The sequence below is a fragment of the Somniosus microcephalus genome, chromosome 11, assembly GCF_052327205.1.
Source record: "Somniosus microcephalus isolate GS21.2 chromosome 11, FLI_Smic_1.0, whole genome shotgun sequence".
NCBI classification, from domain to species: domain Eukaryota; kingdom Metazoa; phylum Chordata; class Chondrichthyes; order Squaliformes; family Somniosidae; genus Somniosus; species Somniosus microcephalus.
Window position 1 is genome coordinate 148,137,296 of NC_140997.1, and position 26,752 is coordinate 148,164,047.

Here is a 26,752-nt window from a genome sequence, read left to right on the forward strand (position 1 = left end):
TAAAAATGCTTCATGAGGAAGTTCTTGTAAAGATCATGGTGAGGGATGGCACATTTCAAGGATTGATTAAAGAATGGAAATTGAAGTAAATTGATATTTCTCAGGTGGGGTGTCTGAATACAAATGTCAGGAGGTGGTGGTGAATCTGTCCAAGGCCTTGGTTAGGCCACATTGTGTACAAGTTTGGGTACCCTGTTATATTGGGATATATAGAAGGGATATTGGAGACGTAGGAAACATGCCACATAGTCTTACTAGGATAATATCATCGATGAGAGGATATCGCTATGACGAGAGACTTGGAAAAGTTAGATCTGTATTCAGTGGAACAGAGAAGGTTAAGGGAGAACGAGTTTAAAGCGACAAATAGTGAAAAATTATTTACATTGGTCAGTGAATCAGTAACTAGGAGCATAAACCTAGGATTAATAAAGTGGGAGATTAGAAGACTTTTTTTCACACAAATAGCTATTGGAATCTTGAATGAATTAACATAAGTGACTCTTGTAGCACTGGTCTCTTCCCTGCTCAGGCAAGATAGGGAATTCAGGATATGTAACTGCAAACTCGCCACCTGCAACTCATCTGTGCTGCTCAAGAAACCTGACATCCTTAGTGACTGTGACAAAGGTAAACTCTCCCTCCTCGTCCTCTTGACTTGTCTGCAGCCTTTGACACGGTTGACCACTCCATCCTTCTCCAACACCACTCCACCATCGTCCAGCTGGGTGGCACTGCACTCGCCTGGTTCCATTCTTATCTATCTAATCGTAGCCAGAGAATCACCTGCAACAGCTTCTCTTCCCGCTCCCGCATCGTTACCTCTGGTGTCCCCCAAGGATCTATCCTTGGCCCCCTCCTATTTCTCATCTACATGTTGCCCCTTGGCGACATCATCCGAAAACATAGCGTCAGTTTCCACAAGTATGCTGACGACACCCAGCTCTACCTCACCACCTCTTCTCTCGAGCCCTCCACAGTCTCTAAATTGTCAAACTGCTTGTCTGACATACAGTTCTGGATGAGCAGAAATGTTCTCCAATTAAATATTGGGAAGACCGAAGCCATTGTTTTCGGTCCCCGCCACAAACTCTGTTCCCTATCCACTGACTCCATCCCTCTCCCTAACATCTGTCTGAGGCTGAACCACACTGTTCGCAGCCTTGGTGTCATATTTGACCCTGAAATTAGCTCCCGACCACATATCCACAGCATAACAAAGACCGCCTACTTCCACCTTCGTAACATCGCCTGTCTCCGCCCCCGCTCATCCGCTGTTGAAACCTCATCCATGCCTTTGTTACCTAGACTTGACTATTCCATCGCACGCCTGGCTGGCCTCCCACGTTCTACCCTACGTAAACTTGAGGTCATCCAAAACTCAGCTGCCCGTGTCCTAACTCGCACCAAGTCCCGTTCACCCATCACCCCTGTGCTCGCTGATCTACACTGGCTCCTGGTTAAGCAATGCCTCGATTTCAAAATTCTCATCCTTGTTTTCACATCCCTCCATGGCCTCGCACATCCCTATCTCTCTAATCTCCTTCAGCCCCACAACCCCCCTGAGATATCTGCGCTCTAATTCTGTCCCCTTGAGCATCCCTGATTATAATCGCTCAACCATTGGTGACCGTGTCTTCTGTTGCCTAGGCCCTAAGCTCTGGAATTCCCTCCCTAAACCTCTCTGCCTTGCTACCTCTCTTTCCTCCTTTTAAGATGCTCTTTAAAACCTACCTCTTTGACCAACCACCTGCCCTGATATCTCTTTGTGGCTCGGTGTCAATTTTTTGTCTTCTAATACTGCTGTGAAGCACCTTGGGACGTTTTACTACGTTAAAGGCACTATATAAGTACAAGTTGTTGTTGTTGTTGCTACCCAACCTTTTTAATTAAGCTAATTTTGAAAATTTGGATTGTATCATTTTGTTTGTTGATGGGCAGTGACCTCTACTGGGGATAGTTAGTGTTGCATAGTGATGGATTTGAAATGATGGTAGACATTCTCTGCACCTACAGGACATATTGTGTATGTTAGTGTCTCCGTTGCTATGCTTCAGCCTTTCCGTAGCAACGCTTAGGGAAAATGGGGATTTTTTTTTTCTCTCATGGCAAACTGTAACTTCTGATTACAGCTGGACCCAGTGAATTTTCTTCCTGGATAAACAGCTGAGGTCTTGATTTGAGTCTCGAGTCTGGATGGAGTTGCTGCTGGGGAGTAAATCTGAATAACAAATGACCAGTGACGCAGTGTAGATTGGGATCGATCTGCCTCTCATTGTACAGGTTCCTGTTGATTAACAATCAGATGGTGAGGCACTGCGTTCCTCACCCAGTCAGTGTTTGTCAGCTAATTGAGATAAGCAGGTGATGTGCTCTCAGGTCTCTGCTGATGTTGCTGTCGCCCCAACCGCTGGACCGTGCAGCAGAGTGGTGGAGGGAGACTTGCCCTTTTGAAAGCTTTGCTCTGGCTGGGTAGGAAGGAGACTATTCCTGGTCGCTACAAGTAGCAGAATCGTGAGCATGTTTTTCTTTTAAACACATTTACAACGTCACTGTCCAGTGTGACCAGTCCTTCCTGAAATCGAGAACTCGTTGTTTGACTCCAAAGCGCAGGTTGTGTTTTATTTCAGCAGGAGGAGACGGTGCCAATTCATTCTCGCCTGCAACCCAGTCTGATAATGCACTAATTCTCCTGTCAATCCATCACTCCTAAATCCATTGCCTACTTGCAGTACTGGGGTACGGCAGTGTAGTGGTTATGTTATGGGACCAGTCATCCAGAGCTTGGGCTAATAATCTGGAGAACCAGGAGTTCAAGTCTCTCAATGGCAGTTTGACGATTTGAACCCAAAAGCTGCACTGTCCAGCTGTCGGATTATTGTAGAAATCCATCTGGTTCACTAATGTACTTTTGGGGAGGAAACTGGCTGTTCTATTTGTGACTCCAGTCCCACACCAACATGGCTGACTCTTAACTGCCCCTTTGAAGTGGCCCAGCAAGCCGCCCAGTTGTATCGAACTCCTTCCAGCATCACAAGTTCAAGAAGCAGCCCCACCACCACCGCCTTCTCGAGGGCAACTAGGAATGGGCAGTAAATGCCAGCGATGCCTGCATCTCGAGAATGAATGAGTTAGTATTCAATCTATTGAATGAAATGACCTTGAAGGCTTAAACGGATCATGTCAGAACTCCTGTACTTTATGTAGCAGGTGATCTCCTGTGGCATTGCTCATAGTGAGCCAGAGGATGCACTAAATTGTGATGCTTCCAGGAAGTGTGTGCTGTATGCAGTACTTTGAATATATTAATAGATGCTCAGTGGCATCCTGTTCCACATCTGCTGCCAACTGTGTTGGCCTGGATTTCCCCTACGTCTGGCACAGCTTTATGCTGGGTTTACTCTTTAGGGAGGGAAAGTCAAGGGCAATTCTTGTGTCTGCAACAGTTTGGAGGTAGCTATGCAGAAAGAATCCATTCAGCTCTTGTTGGCAGTTACAACAGGAACCAATGTGAAGGGCTTTTTGACTCTTAAAATTATTCTTACCACCACTTTCCCCTACTACTCAATGCTGAGATACGTTCAACAGCAAACCGATGCAAATGGTGGATATACAACTATATAGACCAAGGGAAGAAAACAGTAACAAGGTGGAATACTAGCAACCAGCCAACAGGTCGTGGCTCAGTGGTAGCACTCACACCTCTGAGTCCAAAGGTTGTAGGTTCAATCCCCACTCCAGAGACTTGAGCACATGATCTAGGCTGACACTCCAGTGCAGTACTGAGGGAGTGCTGCACTGTCTGAGGTGCAGTCTTTTAGATGAGACATTAAACCAAGACCCTTACTGCCCCCTCGGGTGGACATAAAAAATCGCATGGCACTATTTGAAGAAGAACATGGGAGTTTTTCCGTTGTCCTGGCCAATGTTTATCCTTCAGCCAACATCACTATAACAGAGTATCTGATCATTATTTCATTGCTATTTGTGGCACCTTGCTGTGCGCAAATTAGCTGTTGTGTTTCACTATAATGCGACAATGACTACATGTCAAAAGTACTTCAGTGCTTTGGGATGTCCTGAGGAATGAAAGGCACTACAGAAATGCAAGTTGTTCTTTCTATTCTAATATTTGGCTAATCAATTCGGAAGCTGCAAGCTACTAGTTTTCCCAAAGGTCACCGCTGCTGGTTTGCACGGAGATGTGATGAGTCCCTAGAGAGCAAACTTAAAACTGTGTAGATGTTTCCCAGAACTGGTCAGTTTAAAAATAAAGATTCCTTTTTTAAAAACTGAATGCACATGGAGGATATAAAGGAGACTTGAAAGGAAAAGGAAACAGTCAGTGCTCTGACAGTTGCAAGTTTTTCGCACACATTGCACGAACCTGAAGTTTGAATTTGATGCAGCCTCTGAGATGCCTTTGCTGGATTTTAACATTGATCAAGCCTTTCCCCAAATATCAGAGCGCTTTGCCTTTACTCGGGGAGGCCAAGAGCTGCCATGGTGCCTTTGGTGGTTTGTTTATGTGCAACTTGTTGCCCTGTTGACTTACTCAATCTCTGAATATGATAAAGTAATATTTTCTTGCACTGTGGGGGAAATGGCTGCTGCAATTCCATGTTGGTCTTGGGGTATCCTGACTCCAGTACTATTGAACATGGGGTTTGAATACTTCTTTTCCCAAAATGAATGATTTTGTGAATGCTTCACAGTGAAACTAAGTTTTCATATTTGCCGACATAAATCTGATTCTGACCACTTCTGGAAAATGCAGGATCCTATTAATCATCTTCTAAAAATTAAGGACAACAAAGTAAAATAGGAAATAAAGAAAGAGTGCCTTTCATGACCTCTGGATGTCCCAAAGCGCATTAGTCAATGAAGTACTTTTGAAGTGTAGTCACTGTTGTAATGTAGGAAATGCAAGCAGCCCAATTTGTGCACAGCAAGCTCCCACAAACGGCAATGTGATGCTGAGCAGATAATCTGATTTGGTGATGTTGGTTGATGAGTAAATATTGACCCAGGACACCGGGGAGAACTCCCCTGCTTTTCTTCAAAATAGTACCTTGGATATTTTTCACATCCACCTGAGCGGGCGAACGGAACCGTGGTTTAATGTTTCATCGGGAAGCCGGCCCCTTCATTCTGAAGTGTCCGCCTAGACTGTGGGCTCGAGTCTCTGGAGTGGGGGCTTGAACCCGCGACCTTTTGACTCCCGAGGCGAGAGCGCTGCTACTGAGCCATAGCTGACACCAATGCAGGAGGAGCTTTTTTTTCAGTATGTGGAACAGATTACTGGCACGGGTGATGGGACAAGGAACCTGAATGAGCTTCAAGAAGATTCTAGACAGGTTCTCATCAGCAAATGGGATTCATGGTTATGAGAAGTGCCCCAAGGGATTACTGTGGACAGGTGAGCTAGATGAACTGACTGGTCTTCTCCTGCCTGAATCTGTTGCTATGTAATGGGTCTGTTGTACCAGGCAGGTCATTGTGTAGTATGTAGATGTAAAGTGTACTATCGTCCTAAGTTGAAGATCAGAGGCGGCACTGATGTTTGCAAACTGTCTCCACAGCATGCTTCGGACCTGGAAAAGAAGCAGAATGAATCGGAGAACCGGAAGCTGCTCGGAACGATTATTCAGTATGGCAATGTTATTCAGGCAAGTGTGATAGGGACTGACTATGTCACTGCTAATGTCTGATTGATGAGGTTGTGTTGTTTTGTGGGTGCTGCTTTTAAAATGGAAGTATTTTTACAGATTCATTTACACCTCACTGCTACATTGAAAGTAGTAGATTAAAGAGAACAACGTTTTTGGGATCTGAAATTTAAAAAAAATACAGAGAAGGTCGCTCAGTATCTAAAGGGGAGAAGTTAGGGATCGTGTTTCAGATGTAACCTTTGATCAGAATATGAAGCATCATCTGGGAATTGTTGATTGACAGATGGTAACGGATGTGTGCATTTTCTTTTATGAAAGTGTTTGATCGGCATCTAAGGCTGCATTTACACAACAGCTGTAGTGTTGGTGGGACGTGATTTCACTTTGCACCAACACTTATAGTATAAATGTGGACTGGCCCTGACTGTGCAGTGGAGCAGGATTCGCACTGGGAGTCAGGTGGCACTCCTGACTCTGGATTTGTGCCGCAATATGACCACCAAGTGCAACTGCTTTGTACCTGATGCTACATTGTGCTGTAAATGCCGCCACAAAAAATGGGTTTCATGTGGAATCCTTAGTTAGATGTTACCCTGGAGAAGCCTCTTTATATAGAGTCCACTCAAGTGTACATAAATGATTGGCTTGGTGTAATGAACTGCCATGTATATGACTGGATGGAGTAAAGAAGCTCTCGCTCGGGGTCTCTCTATTGCTCTCCCTCCTTTTCTCTCGGGCTCCTCTCTCGGGTTTCTCTCTCTCTCTCTCTTTCTCCCTCTCGGGCTCCTCTCTCTGTCTGGGGCGCCTCTTCCCTGGCTTGGTTGCTATTTCTCCTGTCATATACCAGTCAGTATACCAAGTCACTCATTTATGTGCACTTGAGTGGAATATCGCTCTCTCTATCTGGATCTGTCTCCTAGATGTGTGTAATGAAGTCCAGTGTATGCATAAGGCTTCATGATTTTGTGGGACCGACTGGATGGATTAGTAGGTCTTTACCTGTCTGATATTTTCATATGTTCGTTCATGGGACTGATGAGAACAAGTCAGGACGTGGCCCTGAAATCGGAGAGCGAGAGGAGAGGGGTCAAAAGTTCCATTAGATTCCATGCCAAAGAGGTCCTGCAATATAAGTGGAGAATAAGTGTAAAGTTAAGGATCGGTCCTTAAAATTCAAAGTACCTCATCCTGGAGCCAGCGACTAGGAGTAGCTGAAATATGGTAGATGGCAATTAAAATGTATGCTCCTAAAATTAGATGCCTTAAATAGAAAATTTAGAATTAAGTGTGGTAGGCTGACATATGAAACCTCTAAAATGTAAGTGTTGTACATATATTAAAATAGCTCCAAGTGTGGCTTCCTAATTGGTCACACCACATTACACTTGGTTTGTCAGCACCACTCGCCCCGTGTGAATGTGAGAATTAACAAACATCCTGAGCAGGCTGACCTCCGACAAAAAGTCAATTCTTTCCGTACAGAAAATGTTTAACTGTGCCAATTCATTCTGCCCCACCGTTGTGGTTAGTGTGGTCTTGGCTCAAATTTTGACCTTTTGCGACACTTGACAGAAAGTGACTAACCGGGCTTGTGCCACGTGCAGCAGCTCCAATTTTAATTTTGCCCCTGAGCCCTCCCCAATTTATAGAGGAACAGGAGTAGGCCATTCAGTCCCTTGAACCTGCTCCGCCATTCAAACCGATCACGGCTGATCTGTACCTCAACTCTATTTCCCCGCCTTTTTGTTCCATATCACCTTGATACCCTTGCCCCCCACAAAAATCTATCCATCTTAGTCTTGAAAGCTCCAATTGTCCCAGCGTCCACAGCCTAAATCTGCGATGAGGTACCTGCGGGCCAAGTACCCACACTGCTGGCCTGCACGGGTGGACCGTTCTTCAGCCCGAGCAAAGAAATGGTGGCCGTGCACGGTCATCACCTACCTGCATTTGCTACCAGCGGTGCCTTGAGCTGGTATTCCAGTACATCAGAGGCACGTGTGCGGTCTGATTCACGTGGTAGTGCTGCTGTGATTGTGATGTCAGTGGAGCATTAAATAAAATCACCATAATGATGGGCCATTGGTTTGAAAAATGTTCACCTGGAGAAGCTGAATTTCCTTCCCCCTTCCAAAGTGCACAAGGGGTTTGGAGCTGCATTATTTTGCACAGTTGTACATCACCATTCTATACATATATTTTTTAAATATTGTGCTATTTAAATCTTCCTGTCGTGTCCCTTCTATTAGCTCCAGTAGAGACCTTGGTGGTATTTCCTAATTAATCCTATTTTTGTCCGTGCTGCAGTTTGTTGCCCCTGTTCACTAACATGATCTCATGACTCTGTGTAGTTGTTGCATCTGAAAAGCAACAAGTATCTGACTGTAAACAAGAGACTCCCAGCCCTGTTGGAGAAGAACGCCATGAGGGTTACACTGGATGCTGCCGGCAATGAAGGCTCCTGGTTTTACATCCAGCCGTTCTACAAGCTGCGGTCCATAGGTGACAGTGTAAGTAGGAGTAAGGTTTGGGTTACATGGGCTGAAATGGAGAATGGCACTTGGTTAAACCACTAAGGAATACGATGCCTTTAACGATATGCAATGTGGAGGGATTTGTGCAGTCTGCTCATGACTTAGCTGCAAATTTTTTAGATTAATTCTCGCGATAGCTGTGTTGCTAGCAAGGGCAGCATTTATTGCCTATCCTGAGTTGCCCTTGAGATGATGGTGGTGAATGATAATATAGTCGTCATGGAACCTACAAACTATATTTAAACCAGACGTGAGGTCTTCCGTTTGCTTCCCCCTTCCAACTCTGGTTCACTAAGTTTGTACAGCTCAGGAAGGTCGTGGTTTTGATTCCCAGTCTAGCTGATCTCTCCTGGTGCAGTGGTCGGTGTGCTACAGTTAACCTCAGTTGCTTTTACCAAAGGGAGTGTAGCCCCTGTTGGAAGATATTGGCCCTGAAATTAGGATCGGGAGCTTGCCGCGCGTGCAAGCCCCCGATCTGCACTCACCCGGCGCGCCGACATCTGAAGCCCGGGCCTGCTTGCATTTCCTGTCACTGGCCCGGTTCAGATGTCGGCGCGATGTGCTTACCTGATCCAGCGGCGTAGTTAGTGCGATGTGCCGGCTGGGATCAGGTGAGCACTGTGCAGCCAATCAGGGGAGGGGAAACTCATTCATGAGTTTGACAGAAAGAGCTGTCAAACTCATGAAAACTCCTGGCCCCAAAACACTACTTAAACCTGAAAGAAAATTAAAAAAAACATTGCACTACTTAAATGAACAATAAAGAACTCTGAAAAACTATTTTAAACAATTTTAACATTTGAAAAAAAAAAAAAATTTTTAAATCGGGTCTAAAACTAAACTTACCTTACTGTAAATTTAAAAAAAATAACAAACCTGTGGGAAAAAAAAATTCTGAATTGTACTAAAAGCCCACTTACCTGAAAAACGAAGTACTTACGTGTGGTTTTTCAATGCGTAAAGACCGGAGGCCTTTACACACGCGCAACTCTGGGGGGGAAAAAAAGGAATTTCACTGCGCACGCGCTGCCTGTGCAGTCGTGCGCGTTCTGCCTCTTAACCCCTTGGGTCAGAGGACAGGAAATGCTGGTTTTCAGCGCATGCGCTGTGCATGCTGAAAACCGGCAATTCCTCCGGGCACACGCGTGAGTACCCCGTCCGTACTCGCGCGTTGTGCCCGGAATTACTGGGCCAATGTGTGCTTTGGTGAGAAGAGGGTTGTGCATGGTTGCCATGTCCCCATTGCCCAATAGCCTGTCAACTCGCTGAAGTCTCACCATGAATAATAGTCACTTGGGACAAGGTGACAGAGGGCAGAGAACTCTCAGAACTGTATTCAAGCAAGGAGTCACCATCTACAGGGCAGGAGAAGAGAGAATTAGCAAAATAACTGGCGAGATTCAGCAGTAATGTGTAAACCGGTTATCTATGGTGACCTAGATTAGAGAACCTTGTGTCTGAAGAGCCTGATTTAAACTCTCTATTGTTTAATACTTCAATATACTGGAGCAATGAGATAAGCATGTGTTAAGAGCCTTAAATGGTCTTTTATTCTTTAGGTTGTGATTGGAGATAAAGTGGTGTTGAATCCGGTCAATGCCGGACAGCCGCTTCATGCCAGCAATTGTGAATTGGTCGACAATCCTGGATGCAAAGAGGTAAGAAAAGAGCTTTGAATTTATATAGTGACTTATCACATCGCATAAACATCGCAAAGTATGTTGCATACAATGCATTACTTTTCAAATGCAATGGACTGTTATGTAGGCAAATGCGGTGGCCATTTTGTGCCTAGCAAGATGCAACAAGCAGCCAGGAGATGAATGAACAGTTAGTGTTTTTAGTAGTGTTGGCTGAGGGAGTTATGTTGGCCTGGACGTCAGGAGAATGCCCTGTTCCTCTTCACGTGGTGTGGAATAGTGCCACTGTATGTTTAATCTCCACTTGAACCACCAGAACAACAGGATGTTTTAATGTTGGATTTGAAGAGAGGCAATTCTGCTGATATACCACTTCTCCATCAGTACTACACTGGACTGTCTGCGTAGAACATATGCTCAGGTCCTGGAGTGGGGCTTGAACCCACACCCTTCTGACTCCAGTGTTGAAAGTGCAATCGAGTGAGCCAAGTTGGCACTGATGGTACAGTTCAGGGTGCTTTTACGTTACACGAGTGCAGCTGACAGCCAATTCTGCCATCACTTGCACTCTCGCGTGTAAATGAGCTGATCTACGATGCTGCCCGTGATCAGGGAAATGCATTTCAGTTCCCGACCAGTGTATGTGGATCTGTACGTGAGTGGCTCAGGTGAAGTAAAATAAACTGAGGTGAGTGGAGATTGATGGAGTGACGCTCTGCACCCACTATCGTTTTAATACTTGCTCAGTTCTGTCTTGAGCTTCTGCAATTGATGTCCTGTAACCAAACTGCAGTTAGCATTGGAAGAGATTCATGACCCACTTCTAGCACTTACCTTGCCTTTAACATTATTGAATTCAAGCATATGGCTGGCCATGGAGTAGCGAATCAAATCTGCTGCCGTTCCCTCCCTCCATCGCCATTTGGAGACAAACAGAAAAATTCCCAGTAAGGGAGATTTTAAGACGATGTGAAATGTTCTACTTTCAGAGAAGCGTTGTATTGTTAGGAAGCTGGTGCTGACTTTTCACCAGCTCCACGACAAATAAATTATCCCCAGTAATCTCTGCGGAGGTCCTCCTGATCGTCTGTCATAACTTCGGAAGATGGCCGGCAACCCGTTCACGCTGTTTCCTCGTGGTTTCAACTGAAGTTATGGCAGGAGCTCAGGAGAGCACCTGCAGGAATCACCCATGTATGTCTTTAACAGCCCACATTGCTTATTCTAATGTGAGATTTCCATTATGGCCAAACCTCTCAGGGTTACTGGGGGAGTATTGATGTGTCCTCTATTCCTGTGACTCTCACTAAACGTTGATGTTTAAAATTCCCAAAACCCGTAGAGTGCTTGATGGGTGGCTGATCTTGCTTTCTCCCACCGACTGAGACTTTGGTATTGGCCAGTAATGAGTTGTGTAACAATTTTGCGTTATTTTAAAATTGTATTTTACAGCTACCCATCAAGTGTACTCCTTTTTATTAACATTCTGAGAAAACACATTTCAGTCTGTTTCTTCAATCAAGATGTGTTTATGTGCTGTCTCTTCCAGGTTAACTCTGTGAATTGCAACACTAGCTGGAAAATTGTTCTTTTCATGAAATGGAGTGATAATAAGGAAGACATTTTGAAAGGGGTGAGTTGATTTTCGGTGCATATGATATGATATATTTGGAATTGATCAAAAACATTAATGTGGTACATTTTAAAATGGCTTCAAGAAGATTGTGTGGATTTATTTTACCCTTCGCTCCTGAAGGCAGGCTTGTCCTAGTGTTTGGTTCCTCAGGTACTGGCAGCTGTTCAGAATGTTGCTCAAGCAGCCATTTTTCATATGTTACCCCTGATGATGAGGGTCGACAAAGTGCTTGACCGCGGTGGTATCACAGCCAAGTCTGACCCTTGCTCACCATCCAGGCTCTCTTTCCTGATATTGTTTATTCTCTCTTGTAGGGCGATGTTGTGAGACTGTTTCATGCGGAACAGGAAAAGTTTCTGACCTGCGATGAATATCGGAAAAAGCAGTATGTGTTCCTTCGAACCACCGGCCGGCAGTCTGCTACATCAGCAACCAGCTCCAAAGCATTGTGGGAGGTTGAGGTACGCCACCTTGTCCTAGAACTAAACTCGTTCTTTAAAAAGACAGCATTTGGATTTGGAAAATGCCCTCTTGTGATTGAAAATTGTAACATTGTCTTCTACTGGTGCTTGTTTAGGTCAGATTCGGGCAACCATAAATCAATTAGGAAAGCAAATGGTATGTTGGCCTTTATTACAAGAGGATTTGAGTATAAGAGTAAAGATGTCTTAATGCATTTATATAGGGCCCTGGTGAGATCACACCTGGAGTATTGTGTAGAGTTTTGGTCTCCTTACCTAAGGAAGGATAGAAACATAGAAGATAGGAGCAGGTGTAGGCCATTCGGCCCCTCGAGCCTGCTCCGCCATTCAATGAGATCATGGCTGATCATCCAAACTCAGTACCCTGTCCCTGCCTTCTCCCCATATCCCTTTAGCCTTAAGAAATATATCTAACTCGTTCTTGAATATATTTAATGAATTGGCCTCAACTGCCTTCTGTGGTAGAGAATTCCACAAGTTCACCACTCTCTGGGTGAAGAAATTCCTCCTCATCTCTCTCCTAAATGGCTTACCCCTTATCCTTAGACTGTGACCCCTGGTTCTGGACTCCCCCGCCATCGGGAACATCCTTCCTGCATCTAGCCTGTCTAGTCCTGTTAGAATTTTATAAGTTTCAATGAGATCCCCTCTCATTCTTCTAAACTCCACCGAGTACAAGCCCAATCGATCCAATCTCTCCTCATACGTCATTCTTGCCATCCCAGGTATCAGTCTGGTGAATCTTCGCTGCACTCCCTCCATGGCAAGAACATCCTTCCTCAATAAGGCGACCAAAACTGCACACAGTACTCAAGGTGTGGTCTCACCAAGGCCCTGTACAACTGCAGCAAGACATCCTTGTTCCTGTACTCGAATCCTCTCGCTACGAAGGCCAACATACCATTTGCCGCCTTAACCGCCTGCTGCACCTGCATGCTTACCTTCAACTGGTGCACAAGGACACCCAGGTCTCGTTGCACTTCCCCTTCCCCTTCTCCCAATCTATTGCCATTCAGATAATCTGCCTTCCTGTTTTTGACACCAAAGTGGATAACCTCGCATTTATCCACATTGGGCAGATGCAGTATAATCACCCAACCTGTCCAAATCATACTGGAGTTTCTCAGCATCCTCCTCACAGCACACACGCCCACCCAGCTTTGTATTTCTGGGTCATTACATCTAGTTCCCTCGTCTAGATCATTAATATATATTGTGAATAGCTGGGGTCCTAGCACCGATCCCTGGGGTACCCCACTAGTCATTGCCTGCCACTTGGAAAAAGACCCGTTTATTCCAACTCTTTGCTTCCTGTCTGCCAACCAGTTCTCTATCCAAGTCAGTACCTTGCCCCCAATCCCTTTTGCTTTAACTTTACACGCTAATCCCTTATGCAGGACCTTATCGAAAGCCTTCTAAAAGTCCAAATACACCACATCCACTGGTTCTCGCTTACCTATTCTACCAGTTACATCCTCAAAAAATTCCATACTTGCCATAGAGGGAGTGCAACAAAGGTTTACCAGACTGATTGGGATGGGGGGATTGCCCTATAAGAAGAGATTGAGTAGACTTGGCCTATATTCTCTGGAGTTTAGAAGAATGAGAGGTAATCTCATTGAAACATACAAAATTCTTACAGGGCTTGCTTGGGTTGATGCATAGAGGGTGTTTCCCCTGGCTGGGGAGTCTAGAACCAGGGGTCACAGTCTCAGAATAAGGGGTCGCCATTTAGGGCTGAGATGAGGAGAAATTTCTTCAGTCAGGGTGGAGTGTCTTTGGAATTCTCTACCCCAGAGGGCTGTGGAGGCTCAGTCGTTGAGTATATTCAAGACAGAGATTGATAGATTTTTGGATATTAAGGGAGTCAAGGGATATGGGAATAGTGCAGTAAAGTGGAGTTGAGGTAGAGGATCAGGCATGATCTTATTGAATGGCGGAGCAGGCTCGAGGGGCCGAATGGCCTACTCCTCCTATTTCTTATGTCCTTATGTAATCTGCTAACTGCATTTACACTATGAAATCCAGCTTCCATGTTCTGGCAGCAGAATTGCTGATCTCTAAGAAGCTGGGCCTACAGTTCTGCTGGAATCAAAGATCCAGATTTTCCGTCTCATATTTGCTGGTCTCTTCGAATCTAAATGAGCGCCAGTGTGAAAAAAATATATAGATTCAACGTATGAATGCAAGAGCTGGCATTTATATAGCGCCTTTGACATCCTCAGGCCGTCCCATAGTGTGTTACAGCCAATGACGTACTTTTGAAGTGTAGTCACTGTTGTAATGTAGGCATATTTAGTACTTTTGATTGTTGTACACTGTTGTTGTTGGACAGGGCTTCCTCATAACCTGGTCTTGACTGACTGTCTCCAGGACTGCTGCTTAAAATGTCATTTGACTTTCAGTTAAATGCGTGGCTCAAAGACTGGTGTGGGAGAAATGGGTTTTGCTTCCTGGGACACTGGCACCAGTACTGGGGCAGGAGGGAGCTGTTCCGTTGGGACGGGCTTCACTTGGCCAGTGCTGGGACTAGAGTCCTGGCGGATCATATAACTAGGGCTGTAGAGAGGGCTTTAAACTAACTAGTGGGGGGGAGGTTCCTAGAGAGCAAATAATAAAAATGACAACAGAGAAGGTCATAGACGTAGGTAGCAGTGGGGAAATTAAAAACCAGAGCGTGTCAGGAAGGGGCAGAAGGTATGGAGTAAAAGGTAAAGAAATAAAAAGGGCAAAAGCAGGAACTAAGTGTCACAAAACATCTTTGAAAGTTCTCTATCTGAATGCACGTAGCATTCGTAACAAAATAGACGAGTTAATGGCACAAATAACTACATATGGGTATGATCTTGTGGCCATTACAGAAACATGGCTGCAGGGTGACAATGCCTGGGAATTAAACATACCAGGTTATTTAACGATCGGGAAGGACAGGCAGGAAGGAAGGGGAGGTGGGGTGGCTATGTTAATAAAGGAAGGAATCACTGTAATACAGAGAAATGATATTGGGTCAAAAGATCAGGATAATGAAACAGTTTGGGTGGAGGTAAGGAATAATAAGGGGGGAAAAAACACTAGTGGGCGTAGTCTATAGGCCTCCGAACAGTGGCAACTCTGTTGGACGGAGTATCAATCAGGAAATAGTTGAGGCTTGTAATAAGGGAACCTCTATAATTATGGGGGATTTTAACTATCATATTAATTGGACAAATCAAATTGGGCAGGGCTGCCTTGAGGATGAGTTCATTGAGTGTATTAGGGATGGGTTTCTTGAGCAGTATGTAACTGAACCGACCAGGGGGCAAGCAACCTTAGATCTGGTCCTGTGTAACGAGACGGGATTAATTAAAAATGTCCTAGTAAAGGATCCCCTTGGAATGAGTGACCATAACATGGTTGAATTCCATATTCAATTAGAGGGTGAGAAGGTTGGATCTCAAACAAGCGTGCTAAGCTTGAATAAAGGAGACTATGAAGGTATGAGAGTGGAATTGAGTAGAGTGGATTGGGAAAATAGATTAAAGGGTAAGACGATACATGATCAGTGGTGTACATTTAAGGAGTTATTTTACAACTTCCAAAAAAAATATATTCCACTGAGAAGAAAAGGGTGTAAAAGAAAAGACAGCCATCCGTGGCTAAGTAAAGAAATTAAGGATAGTATTCGACTAAAAACAAGGGCATATAAGGTAGCCAAATCTAGTGGGAGGATAGAGGATTGGGAAAACTTTAAAAGACAGCAAAAAATAACAAAAAGATTGATTAAGAAAGGGAAGATAGATTATGAAAGTAAATTAGCAAAAAATATAAAAACAGATAGTAAGAGTTTTTATAGTTATATAAAAAGAAAAAGGGTGGCTAAAGTAAATGTTGGTCCCTTAGAGGATGAGACTGGGAAATTAATGGTGGGAAATATGGAGATGGCAAAAACACTGAATGAATATCTTATATCAGTCTTTACAGTAGAAGACACTAAGAATATCCCAACACTGGACAAACAAGGGGCTAAAGGGGGGGAGGAGCTAAACACGATCAAAATCACTAAGGAAGTGGTACTCAGTAAAATAATGGGACTCAAGGCGGATAAATCACCTGGACCTGATGGCTTACATCCTAGGGTCTTGAGGGAAGTGGCGGTAGGGATTGTGGATGCATTGGTAATAATTTTCCAAAACTCCCTGGACTCGGCAAAGGTCCCGGCAGACTGGAAAACTGCTAATGTAACACCCTTATTTAAAAAGGGCAGTAGACAGAAGGCTGGAAACTATAGACCGGTTAGCCTAACATCTGTGGTAGGTAAAATTTTGGAGTCCATTATTAAGGAGACAGTAACAGGACATTTGGATAATCATAATTTAATAGGACAGGGTCAGCATGGTTTTATGAAGGGGAAGTCATGTTTGACAAATTTGCTGGAGTTCTTTGAGGAAGTAACATATAGGGTGGATAAAGGGGAACCAGTGGACGTAGTGTATTTAGACTTCCAAAAGGCATTTGACAAGGTGCCACACAAAAGATTATTGCTTAAGATAAAAAATCACGGGATTGGGGGTAACATTCTGGCATGGATAGAGGATTGGCTATCTAAGAGAAGGCAGAGAGTTGGGATAAATGGTTCATTCTCAGACTGGCAATCAGTAACTAGTGGTGTTCCGCAGGGGTCAGTGCTGGGTCCCCAACTCTTTACAATCTATATTAACGATTTGGAGGAGGGGACCGAGTGTAACATATCAAAGTTTGCAGATGATACTAAGATGGGAGGGAAAGTAGTGAGTGAGGAGGACATAAAAAACCTGCAAGGGGACATAGACAGGCTAATTAAGTGGGCAGAGATTTGGCAGATGGAGTACAATACTGGAAAGTGTGAGGTTATGCACTTTGGCAGGAAAAATCGTAGAGCAAGTTATTATCTTAATGGCAAGAAACTGGAAAGTACTGAAGTACAAAGGGATCTGGGGGTCCTGGTGCACGAAACTCAAAAGGTTAGTATGCAGGTGCAGCAAGTGGTTAAGAAGGCCAATGGAATGTTGGCTTTCATTGCTAGGGGGATAGAATATAAAAATAAGGAGGTATTGCTTCAGTTGTACAAGGTATTGGTGAGACCGCACCTGGAATACTGCGTACAGTTTTGGTGTCCATACTTAAGAAAGGACATACTTGCTCTCGAGTCAGTACAAAGAAGGTTCACTCGGTTAATCCCGGGGATGAGGAGATGGACATATGAGGAGAGGTTGAGTAGATTGGGACTCTACTCATTGGAGTTCAGAAGAATGAGAGGCGATCTTATTGAAATATATAAGATTGTGAAGGGGTTGGATCGGGTGGATGCGGGGAGGATGTTCCCGATGATGGGTGAAACTGGAACTAGGGGGCATAGTCTTAGAATAAGGGGCTGCTCTTTCAAAACTGAGATGAGGAGGAACTACTTCACTCAGAGGGTGGTAGGTCCATGGAATATGCTGCCCCAAAAAGCTGTAGAAGCTACATCATTACATAAATTTAAAACAGAAATAGACAGTTTCCTAGAAGTAAAGGGAATTAAGGGTTATGGGGAGCGGGCAGGAATTTGGACATGAGTCTAGGTTCGGATCGGTCAAGGTACCTGTGGGTAGCGGAGTGGGCCCAGGGGCCGTATAGCCTGATCCTGCTCCTATTTCGTGTGTCTAATTCTGTTAGATTCAAGAGATGGTTCTGTGATAGTGGATTGGCGGTTAGGATCAGATCAGCCATGATCTTATTGAATGGCGGAGCAGGCTTGAGGGGCCGATTGGCCTACTCCTGCTCCTATTTCTTATGTTCTAACAATAATTGTGAACATAGGTTAGCATTCTGTGCACAGAGATCGATTGCTCAGCATGGCGGTTTTCAAACAGATCACGCTAAAATGTGCCCGACTGCAAAATGAGGCTAGCTTCAATAATCAAATACTCAACGTGACCCAGGAACAATAGAACTGTTGTCAAATGCTAAAAAGAAACCTCCTGTGTTAGTTCAAACTGTGCCTGTTTGCAAGTCAATAAGTAATTTAAAAGGAATTGGAAGCTGCACCTCTAGCCTTTCTGCAGGGGTAACTATGCACCATTTGCTGTGCGCAAATTAACTGCCATGTTTCCTACATTACAACAACGACTACATTTGAGGTATTTCATTGGCTGTAAACACTTCAGGACATCCTGAGATTGTGAAAGGCGCTATAGAAATGCAAGTTCTTTCTTTCTATCATTTGTTTTGTTTACTCTAATTCTAAATACTGTATCCCCTTTTCAGCACACTTGAAAATATGAGGATCTTCCTAAGACCATGCAGATTTTAATATAATTGGAAGTCTATCATTCATAACATGGTGCAAAACCGGTCTAGGTGGTGGACATGCAGCTATGTTGCTGGTTTCCAGGTTTTACTTACTACACAAAGGCAACTACTTGCATTCTAGTATGCAGTGTTTCAGTAGCTTGGTGTCTGCCATGTCTGTACAGATTGTCGCCCTTAAATCCCCATTCACCAGGATGACCGCAGTTCCTGCAACTGCTGTCCTTGCCCAGTTCAAGGCATGCCATTGTTTTGTTGGTCAGTCGGCTTCTGTTGGACTGCCAGTGCTGAGAATTGACTCTGGTCTCTATTGGGCTGTTGCGCACGTGTGATGGTCAAGCTCTGTACCATTCAATGAAGTGTAAAGCGGCTCTCTGTTTATTTTTGCAAAATCCCAATCAGGTTGTACAAATGAATGTACTGAACAAGCTTCTGTTAGGAAGTTTAATCCACATGTAAATAGGAATTGCCACCGTCCTTGGAATTGAATGTGATCCAGCGTTTGGTTTAGTTGATTTTCTCCAAGTACAGCCTAAGTTCTATGTGTCTTTATTGCATTGTAGGTTGTTCAACATGACCCGTGCCGTGGAGGAGCTGGGCACTGGAACAGCCTCTTCCGGTTCAAACACTTGGCCACCGGAAACTACTTGGCTGCCGAGGTTGGCGATGTGAGTGTTTCTTTTACTTCAATTTTTTTTTAACTAAGCTGTGTAACTTTCTACAGGACCTGATGTTATGTTGTGTGTTTCCAGGCCAACCCAGATTACCAGGAAGAGTGTCAAGACTCCCGGTCATCGGTAAGTGATAGCAAAATACTGCAGATGCTCGGTAAGTGATGTTCAGGATACTGAAGTGGCAAGAATGTAGAGGTTTCTAATGCTGCAGTTCTCTGAGTAGTGTGTCTGCAAATATCTAAAACGAAAAGCTTAATTGTTCATGTAGTACACTTTTTTTTGCCCAGCTTATTTCCACATCTTAGCCTATGGAGGTATTAGTTTTCAAGCCGATAATAACATTTTCAATGAATTTTTATAATCGCCCAGCAGAATTCAAATTGTGATCATCCTGTCATGGAATTGCAAGTTTCTCTCTCCATTTTTTTTCAAAAAAGGTGGTCAGCATTGAAACAGAATCTGCCCTTTCTCACTTGGGTTCAAAATAGGAACATAGGAATTGCTGGATTGAAAAAAGCTCACGATCCATCTGCTCCTGCCATCCTGTGAGTCGCATGATACAAAAGTAATGGAGCTGCTGGCTAATCATGGCAGTCAATCTCTATCAGTTAGTCTACAACGGGCCCAGACATGAGGAAAACCCCCAATTGTGGAGAGCTTTGGGAACCGTAGGTCCAAAGTCGCCTCTTTTTGCCAAGCATGCTACACTTACCACATGTCCTGTCTCAAATTGCTCTTGTATTATATCTCAAAATGTTATTTTCTGAAAGAAATCTATCTTTAAAAAAAAATTGGAGGGCCACAGATGATTGTTAAAAGGAAAAAGGACTGTGTTTGGAAATCAGCTACTTTTGAATGAAGATTTGAAATGCTAATGTATGTAGATTGACAGATGAAGTGTGATTACTAGTTGTTGGCAAGTGCTGCAAACCCTTTGAGCATGGCTTGGATGATTCATTTGGTGGGCAATAAATGCAGGGCTTGATGCGTGTATGAAAATCTTATCTTTAAAAGATCTTATCTCATTAAATGAAGAACACCCCCTTAATTTTGGAACAGCCCCGTGGTCTTGTTTCTAGTCAACTTCAAACAAATACGGGTCAGTAAAAACTCGGTAACAGGAAACAGATCCAGTATCAGTAACTGTTACAAAGAACCTACTGACAACAGCCATAAGGGTTTCAGACTTTGTTACACAGTCAGATCAGTTGTGTGCTCCTGAAACCCTCATCCATGCCTTTGTGACCTCTAGACTTGACTATTCTAACGCTCTCTTGGCCGGCCTCCCACCTTACACCCTCCGTAAACTTGAGCTCATCCAAAACTCTGCTGCCTGTGTCCTAATTCGCACCAAGTCCCGTTCACTCATCACCCCTCTGCTCGCTGACCTGCATTGACTCTTGGTCCAGTAACGCCTCGATTAAAAAAAATTCTTATCCTTGTTTCCAAACCCTTTGCCCCTCCCTATTTCTATAACCTTCTCCAGCCCTACAACCCTCCAAGATCTCTGTGCTCCTCCAATTCTGGCCTCTTGTGCATCCCCGATTTTCATCGCTCCACCATTGGCGCCCATGCTTTTTCCCTCCCTGGCTCTCTACCTCTCGCTCCTCCCTTAAGCCGGTCCTTAAAACCTACCCCTGTCTTAATATCTCTATGTGGCTCGGTGTCAAATTTTGTCCGATAACGTTCCCGTGAAACATCTTGTGTTGCTTTACTGCGTTAAAGGTGCTATATAAATGCAAGTTGTTGCGTAGAACCTATTGACACGGGCTGTAAGGGTTTCGGGCTTTATTTTCTGGCTTTGTCACCCAGTCAGATCAGTTGTGCAAGTCAGATTATTGTATTCTTTTAGCATCTTACTGTGTCGTTTAACATCTATATTCTTTCTGCTGTAAGTAAATCTGACTGAAGTATTTTCTCTCCTGTACACATTGCTTTCGGAGGAGATGGGAGATGGGTGGACATCCCATCCATTCTCCAGAAAGCAATTTACCAGGATTAGGAGTTACGTGTTAACCCAGGGCACACTAGCCCATACATGACAATGAATAAAGACTCAGCTTTGAGTTCCTAATGCATCAACCTGCTTAATGAAAACGGCTTGAAACGTTAACCCTGTTTCTCTCTCCACGGATGCTGCCTGGCCTGCTGAGTATTTCCAGCATTTTCTGTTGTTATTTCAGATTTCCAGCATCCGCAGTATTTTGCTATTATACTTGTGTTTATGCAGCTCCTTTAGAAAAACACCCCATCGCAATGTAGTAATTTAAAAAACAAAAGGACATCAAGCCAAAGAAGGGGCTATTCAGAGGGACCAATAAAGGCTTGGTCAAGGAGGTGGGTTTTAAGGAGGGTCTTTTAAAGAAGAAGGAGGTGAAGGGGCTGAGGGAGGGAATTCCAGAACATGGTAACTAGGCGGCTGAAGGCATGTCCGCCAACTGTAGAGTAAAAGGAGCAGGAGGGATGCAGAAGGGGCCAGAGTCTGAGGAAAGGGAAGGACTACACGAGATGGACAAGTCTCAAGTTTTGTGTGGCTTCATTTAGTGGGAGGGTTGTAGGGCTCGACCATAGGAGTAGAGGGGCTACTTGAGATGGCAAGCTCTTGGGGGGTGAATATGGATTGGAGAATTTATATGGAGAAGGGGTTTATGGAGGATAGGATGGCAGTGAGATTCGAGGAGAGAAGGCAAGGTGAGTTGAGATGGAGATTGAAATTGCCAATGATGATTCATCCCTCAATATGGAGGCTGAGTGAGAAGCTTGAAGGAGATGTGATGGACAAAAAAGACTTTAAAGGAGAAGTGAGAGGCGTGGAACGTGGAGAGGTGCTTGAAGGAGAAGACGGTAACACAGGAGTAAGGGAGAGACCAGGGTGAGATTTGGTGATGAGGGCCACATCGCCATTGTGGCAGGTGGTGAAAAGTATAGTCAAGGCTTCATTAAGGCCAAGGTGTCACCACTTGCCTGCCAAGATTCAGTCAAAGCCAGGATGTCAATGCAATCATCCACCCTAAGATCATGGATGGCCAGGGTCTTGTTCACAATTAAACAGACATTCTGGGGGGAACTGAGAGTTGGTGATTGTTGATTCACTGGCAAAGTTCATGTTTTGTGGGAAGGTCAGCGAGACAGGAGGATGGGACAGTGATGGATGCCTTCATGGGTCATTCAGAGAATTCCGAGAGGCACAGATGGTAGCTGTGGGCTTATCCAAGAGGTGTTCAAACCTGGAGTGGTGGCAGGAGATTCGGAAAGCAGAGGAGTGGTGATGGGTTGGGATGGAGTGTGGGCAAAGTCTCGGGAGAGGGGAGAACTGCAAGGTGGCATGACTGGGTGGCAGGAAGAGGAGCAGACAGGAGAGTATGACCCGCGACACCGAGGGAATTTAAGTTACGTAGACATGGCAAGGTAAGGGCAAAAGCAAGGCCATTTAAATCTAGAGCTCCCTGGATGACTAAAAATACAGAGATTAAAATGAAACCGAAAAAGGAGGCTTGTGATAAATGTAAGGTTCATAATACAGTATAGAACCAAGCTGAATACAAAGTACAGAGGAGAACTGGAAAAGGAAAAGAAGGGCAAAGAGAGTGTATGAGATTAGATTAGCAGGTAAAATAAAAGGAACCCAAAAGTCTTTTAAAAACATATGAATAGTAGGAGGAGGTCGCAGGTCATACTCTCCTGTCTGCTCCTCTTCCTGCCACCCAATACAATACAATACAATACAAATCGCTTTATTGGCATGATAAGGTACATCTTATGTTGCCAAAGCATCAAAATACATTTATGGTTGAACACATAAACGCGGTTCCATTCATACAGTGTATAAACAGGTATATCCCTGAGTTTATAAATATATTTTCGCCTTGTTTATATATACTCTTGTCTTAGTTTACTGGTTGTCCCTCTGTTCATGGCAAGCTGTAACATAGTGTGCCGCCAGTGTTACACAGCTTCTCTCCTCCCCCAGTAGGAATGGGAGTTTTTGGTTGTCAGTCAGATTTCTGAATTCAGGGCATATTTGTGAGAATTTTTGATAGAAATTCTCTCTGATGCCCTGATATTTTCCACAGGCTGTGAGGAAGTGCATCTCTGTCTCAACTACTCCCTGACTGCAGTGAGAGCATATCCTGTCTTCTCTTGGCAGCCTGGTCTGCCTGTGTCTGCCTTTTTCGATCGCTAGGCTATGTTCGCTAAGTCTGTACCTTGTCAAGGTTCTTCTCAGTTTGTTATCCTTTACCATGGTCAGGTAATCAGCTATGTTGTATTGTCTGTTTAGGGCCAAGTAGCAATTGAGTTTGCTTTGGGTTTTTGTTGTTTCTGCCCAATATGACAGATATTTTTCCTTTTGCTTAGCGACGATTGTGTTGGGTCGAATTCTTTGTGTTACCCTGTCACTGTCCTGGGGCTGGTTATTGTTAGTATTGTTATTAGTTACTTTATTGAGTCCCAGGACTAGTTGACTGAGGGTATTCTTCTTTATGGTCAGCTCTTGGCATTTCAGGGCGTCGTAGTGATAGCATTGGGGGTTGCTCATTTGTAGGTGATTCCAAAATTTGGTGGCTCTTTTTTGGATCGTGATTATTAATGGGTATTGGCCTAGTTCCGCCCTGCATGCGTTGTTTACTGTTTTCCTTTGAGTCCGGAGGATACTTTTACAGAATTCCGCATGTAGGATCTCAATTGGGTGTTTGTCCCATTTTGCAAAATCTTGTTGTGTGCCACCCAGTCATGCCACCTTTCAGTTCTCCTCTCTCTCTCTCTCTCTCTCTCTCTCTCTCTCTCTCTCTCTCTCTCTCTCTCTCTCTCTCTCTCTCTCTCTCTCTGCCCACACTCCATCCCTACCCCTACCCATCACCACTCCTCTGCTTTCCGAATCTCCTGCCACCACTCCAGGTTTGAACACCTCTGGGATAAGCCCACAGCTACCATCTGTGCCTCTCTTGGCATTCTCTGAATGGCCCATGAAGGCATCCATCACTGACCCATCCTCCTGTCTCGCTGACCTTCTCACACAACATGAACTTTGCCAGTGAATCAACAATCACCAACTCTCTGTTCCCTCCAGAGTGTCTGTTTAATTGTGAACAAGACCCTGGCCATCCATGATCTTATGGTGGATGATTGCATTGACATCCTGGCTTTGACTGAATCTTGGCGGACAAGTGGTGACACCTTGCCCCTTAATGAAGCCTTGACTATACTTTTCACCAATTGATTAGAGACCAAAAAGGACATCATCTTATGGAGGCAGAGGGCATGGCTGAGGTACTAAATGAGTACTTTGCATTTGTCTTCACTAAAGAAGAGGATGCTGCCAATGTCACAGTAAAGGAGGAGGTGGGAGAGAAACTGGCTAAGATAAAAATAGATAAAGAGGAAGTACTTAAAAGGTTGGCAGTGCTCAAAGTATAAATGTCACCTGGTCCAGATGGGAAGCATCCCAGGTTGCTGAGGGAAGTAAGGGTAGAAATAGCAGAGGCTCTGGCCACACTCTTCCAGTCCTCCTTGGATATGGGAGCGGTGCCAGTGGACTGGAGGATTGCAAATGTTACGCCCCTGTTCAAAAATGGGAAGATGGATAAACCCGGCAACTACAGACCAGTCAGTGGTGGTGGGGAAACTTTTAGAGACAATAGTCTGAGACAAAATTAATTGTCACTTGGAAAAATATGAGTTAATAAATGACAGCCGGCATGGATTTGTTAAAGGCAAATCGTGTTTGACTAACTTGATTGAGTTCTTTGATGGAGAGGGTTGATGAGGGTAGTGCAGTTGATGTTGCGTATGTAGACTTTCAAAGGTGTTTGATAAAGTATCACATAATAGACTTGTTTGCAGAATTGAAACCCAATTGGATTAGTGGGGCAGTGGCAGCACAGATACGGATTTGGCTAAGAGATAGAAAGCAGAGAGTATACAGCAGTGTCCCCCATGGGTCAGCATTGGGACCATTGCTCTTTTTCATAGATATTGATGACCTGGACTTGGGTATACAGGGCATCATTACAAAATTTGCAGATGACATGAAACTTGGAAATGTAGTAAACAATGGGGAGGATAGTAACAGACTTCAGGAAAACATAGACAGACCAGTGAAATGGCAGATAAAATGACAGATAAAATTTAACACAAAAGTGTGAAGTGATACATTTTTGTAGGAAGAATTCGGAGAGGCAATATAAACTAAATGGTACAATTTTAAAGGGGGGCGCAGAAACAGAGACCTGTGGGTGTATGTGCACAAATCTTTTGAAGGTGGCGGGACAAGTTGAGAAGGCTGTTCTAAAAAAGTGTATGGGATCCTTGGCTTTATTAATAGAGGAATAGAGTACAAAAGCAAGGGAGTTATGCTAAACCTTTATAAAACACTGGTTAGGCCTCAACCCGGAGTATTGTGTCCAACTTTGGCACCACACTTTAGGAAGGATACCTTAGAGAGGGTGCAGAGGAGAATTACTAGAAAGGTACCAGGGATGAGGGACTTCAGTTACATGGAGAGACTAGAGAAGCTGGGGATGTTCTCCTTAGAGCAGAGGAAGTTAAGGGGAGATTTACCACACAAACGTCCGAGATATCTGCGCTCCTCTAATTCTGGCATCTTGAGCATCCTCGATTATAATCGCTCCACCATTGGTGGCCATACCTTCAGCTGTCTAGGTCCTAAGCTCTGGAATTCCCTCCCTAAACTGCTCCGCCTCGCGACCTCTCTTTCTTCCTTTAAGACGCTCCTTAAAACCTACCTCTTTGACCATTCTTTTGGTCATCTGCCCTATTATCTCCTTATGTGGCTCGGTGTCAAAATTTGTTTTATAATGCTCCTGTGAAGTGCCTTGGGATATTTTACGACATTAAAGGTGCTATATAAATACAAGTTGTTGTCTGAGATCAACAAAGCCAGATTTCACTTCTGATGAAATATGCAATTTCAGCAGCAGGGGGAGTAGTTGTACTTACTCTCTCTTTCTCTTCCTCTCTTTCTTTCTCTCGAACAAAGCTTTTTTTTCCAGCTGCATAATGCTCAAGAATGGGTCTTTTGGCTGCAACCTTGTAATCTGTACTTTATAATCTCGCAATATATATTTAATATAGGAATGACAATTCTATGTCTACAAGTTGTCTGGGGTACATAAAACAACTTGGTGAGATCAGTTACAGAAACTTAAAGATTCCCTGGCTTTTAAAATAATTGCCAACAGACAGTTGATGTCATTTGGTATCTGAAACAACACCAGTTTGCGATTCACTGCTCCCATCACCAAATGTTTGCCCGATTCTCTGAAGAGAAGGGTGTCCAGTGTCAAGACTAGAGCATTACCGCATCTACTGCCTGGAATCTTGGGAGCTGTCTTTTCATCCAATCAGAAACCAGTTTGCCCAATGTGGGCACCGGCAAGCAGAGGCGAACAAGCAGTTTCAAGTCTATTTAAAATAAATGGGAATTCGTGAATATCCACTTACTAATTGGTAATCCTGCTGCTTGTACCCTGTCCTGCACCAAGTCCCACTCACCCAGCATTCCTGCCTTACAGGGGCTCCCATTTCCCCAAAGCCTCAGATGTAAAATCCTTCATGGTCTTGGGCCTTCCTATCTCTGTAACCTCTTCCAGCCCTAAAGCCCCGTCCCCTCCCGAACTCTCTGTTCCTCTGACTCCGGCCTCTTGTGCATCGACCCTCCCTTCGCCCCATCATTGGCGACTGCCTCAAGTTGCCCAATCCCATGCTCTGGAATTTCCTTTCTAAACCTCTCCGTCTCTTTCCCTCCCTCCTTTTGTTTAGCGCCATCCTTAAACACCACCTCTTTGACC

At 44.3% G+C, this 26,752-nt stretch overlaps 1 protein-coding gene across 1 annotated transcript in view; it reads left to right on the top strand.

Annotated features, from left to right (window-relative positions):
* LOC147110942 (inositol 1,4,5-trisphosphate-gated calcium channel ITPR1-like) overlaps positions 1-26,752 on the top strand; it is a 509,662-nt gene that overhangs the window by 142,506 nt on the left and 340,404 nt on the right. The window contains exons 5-11 of the mRNA XM_085999984.1: positions 5,583-5,669; positions 8,024-8,182; positions 9,766-9,864; positions 11,396-11,479; positions 11,797-11,943; positions 18,834-18,938; positions 19,023-19,067. Of these exons, the coding sequence (XP_085856110.1) occupies positions 5,583-5,669; positions 8,024-8,182; positions 9,766-9,864; positions 11,396-11,479; positions 11,797-11,943; positions 18,834-18,938; positions 19,023-19,067 (726 nt within the window). The remainder of the gene's footprint in view (positions 1-5,582; positions 5,670-8,023; positions 8,183-9,765; positions 9,865-11,395; positions 11,480-11,796; positions 11,944-18,833; positions 18,939-19,022; positions 19,068-26,752) is intronic.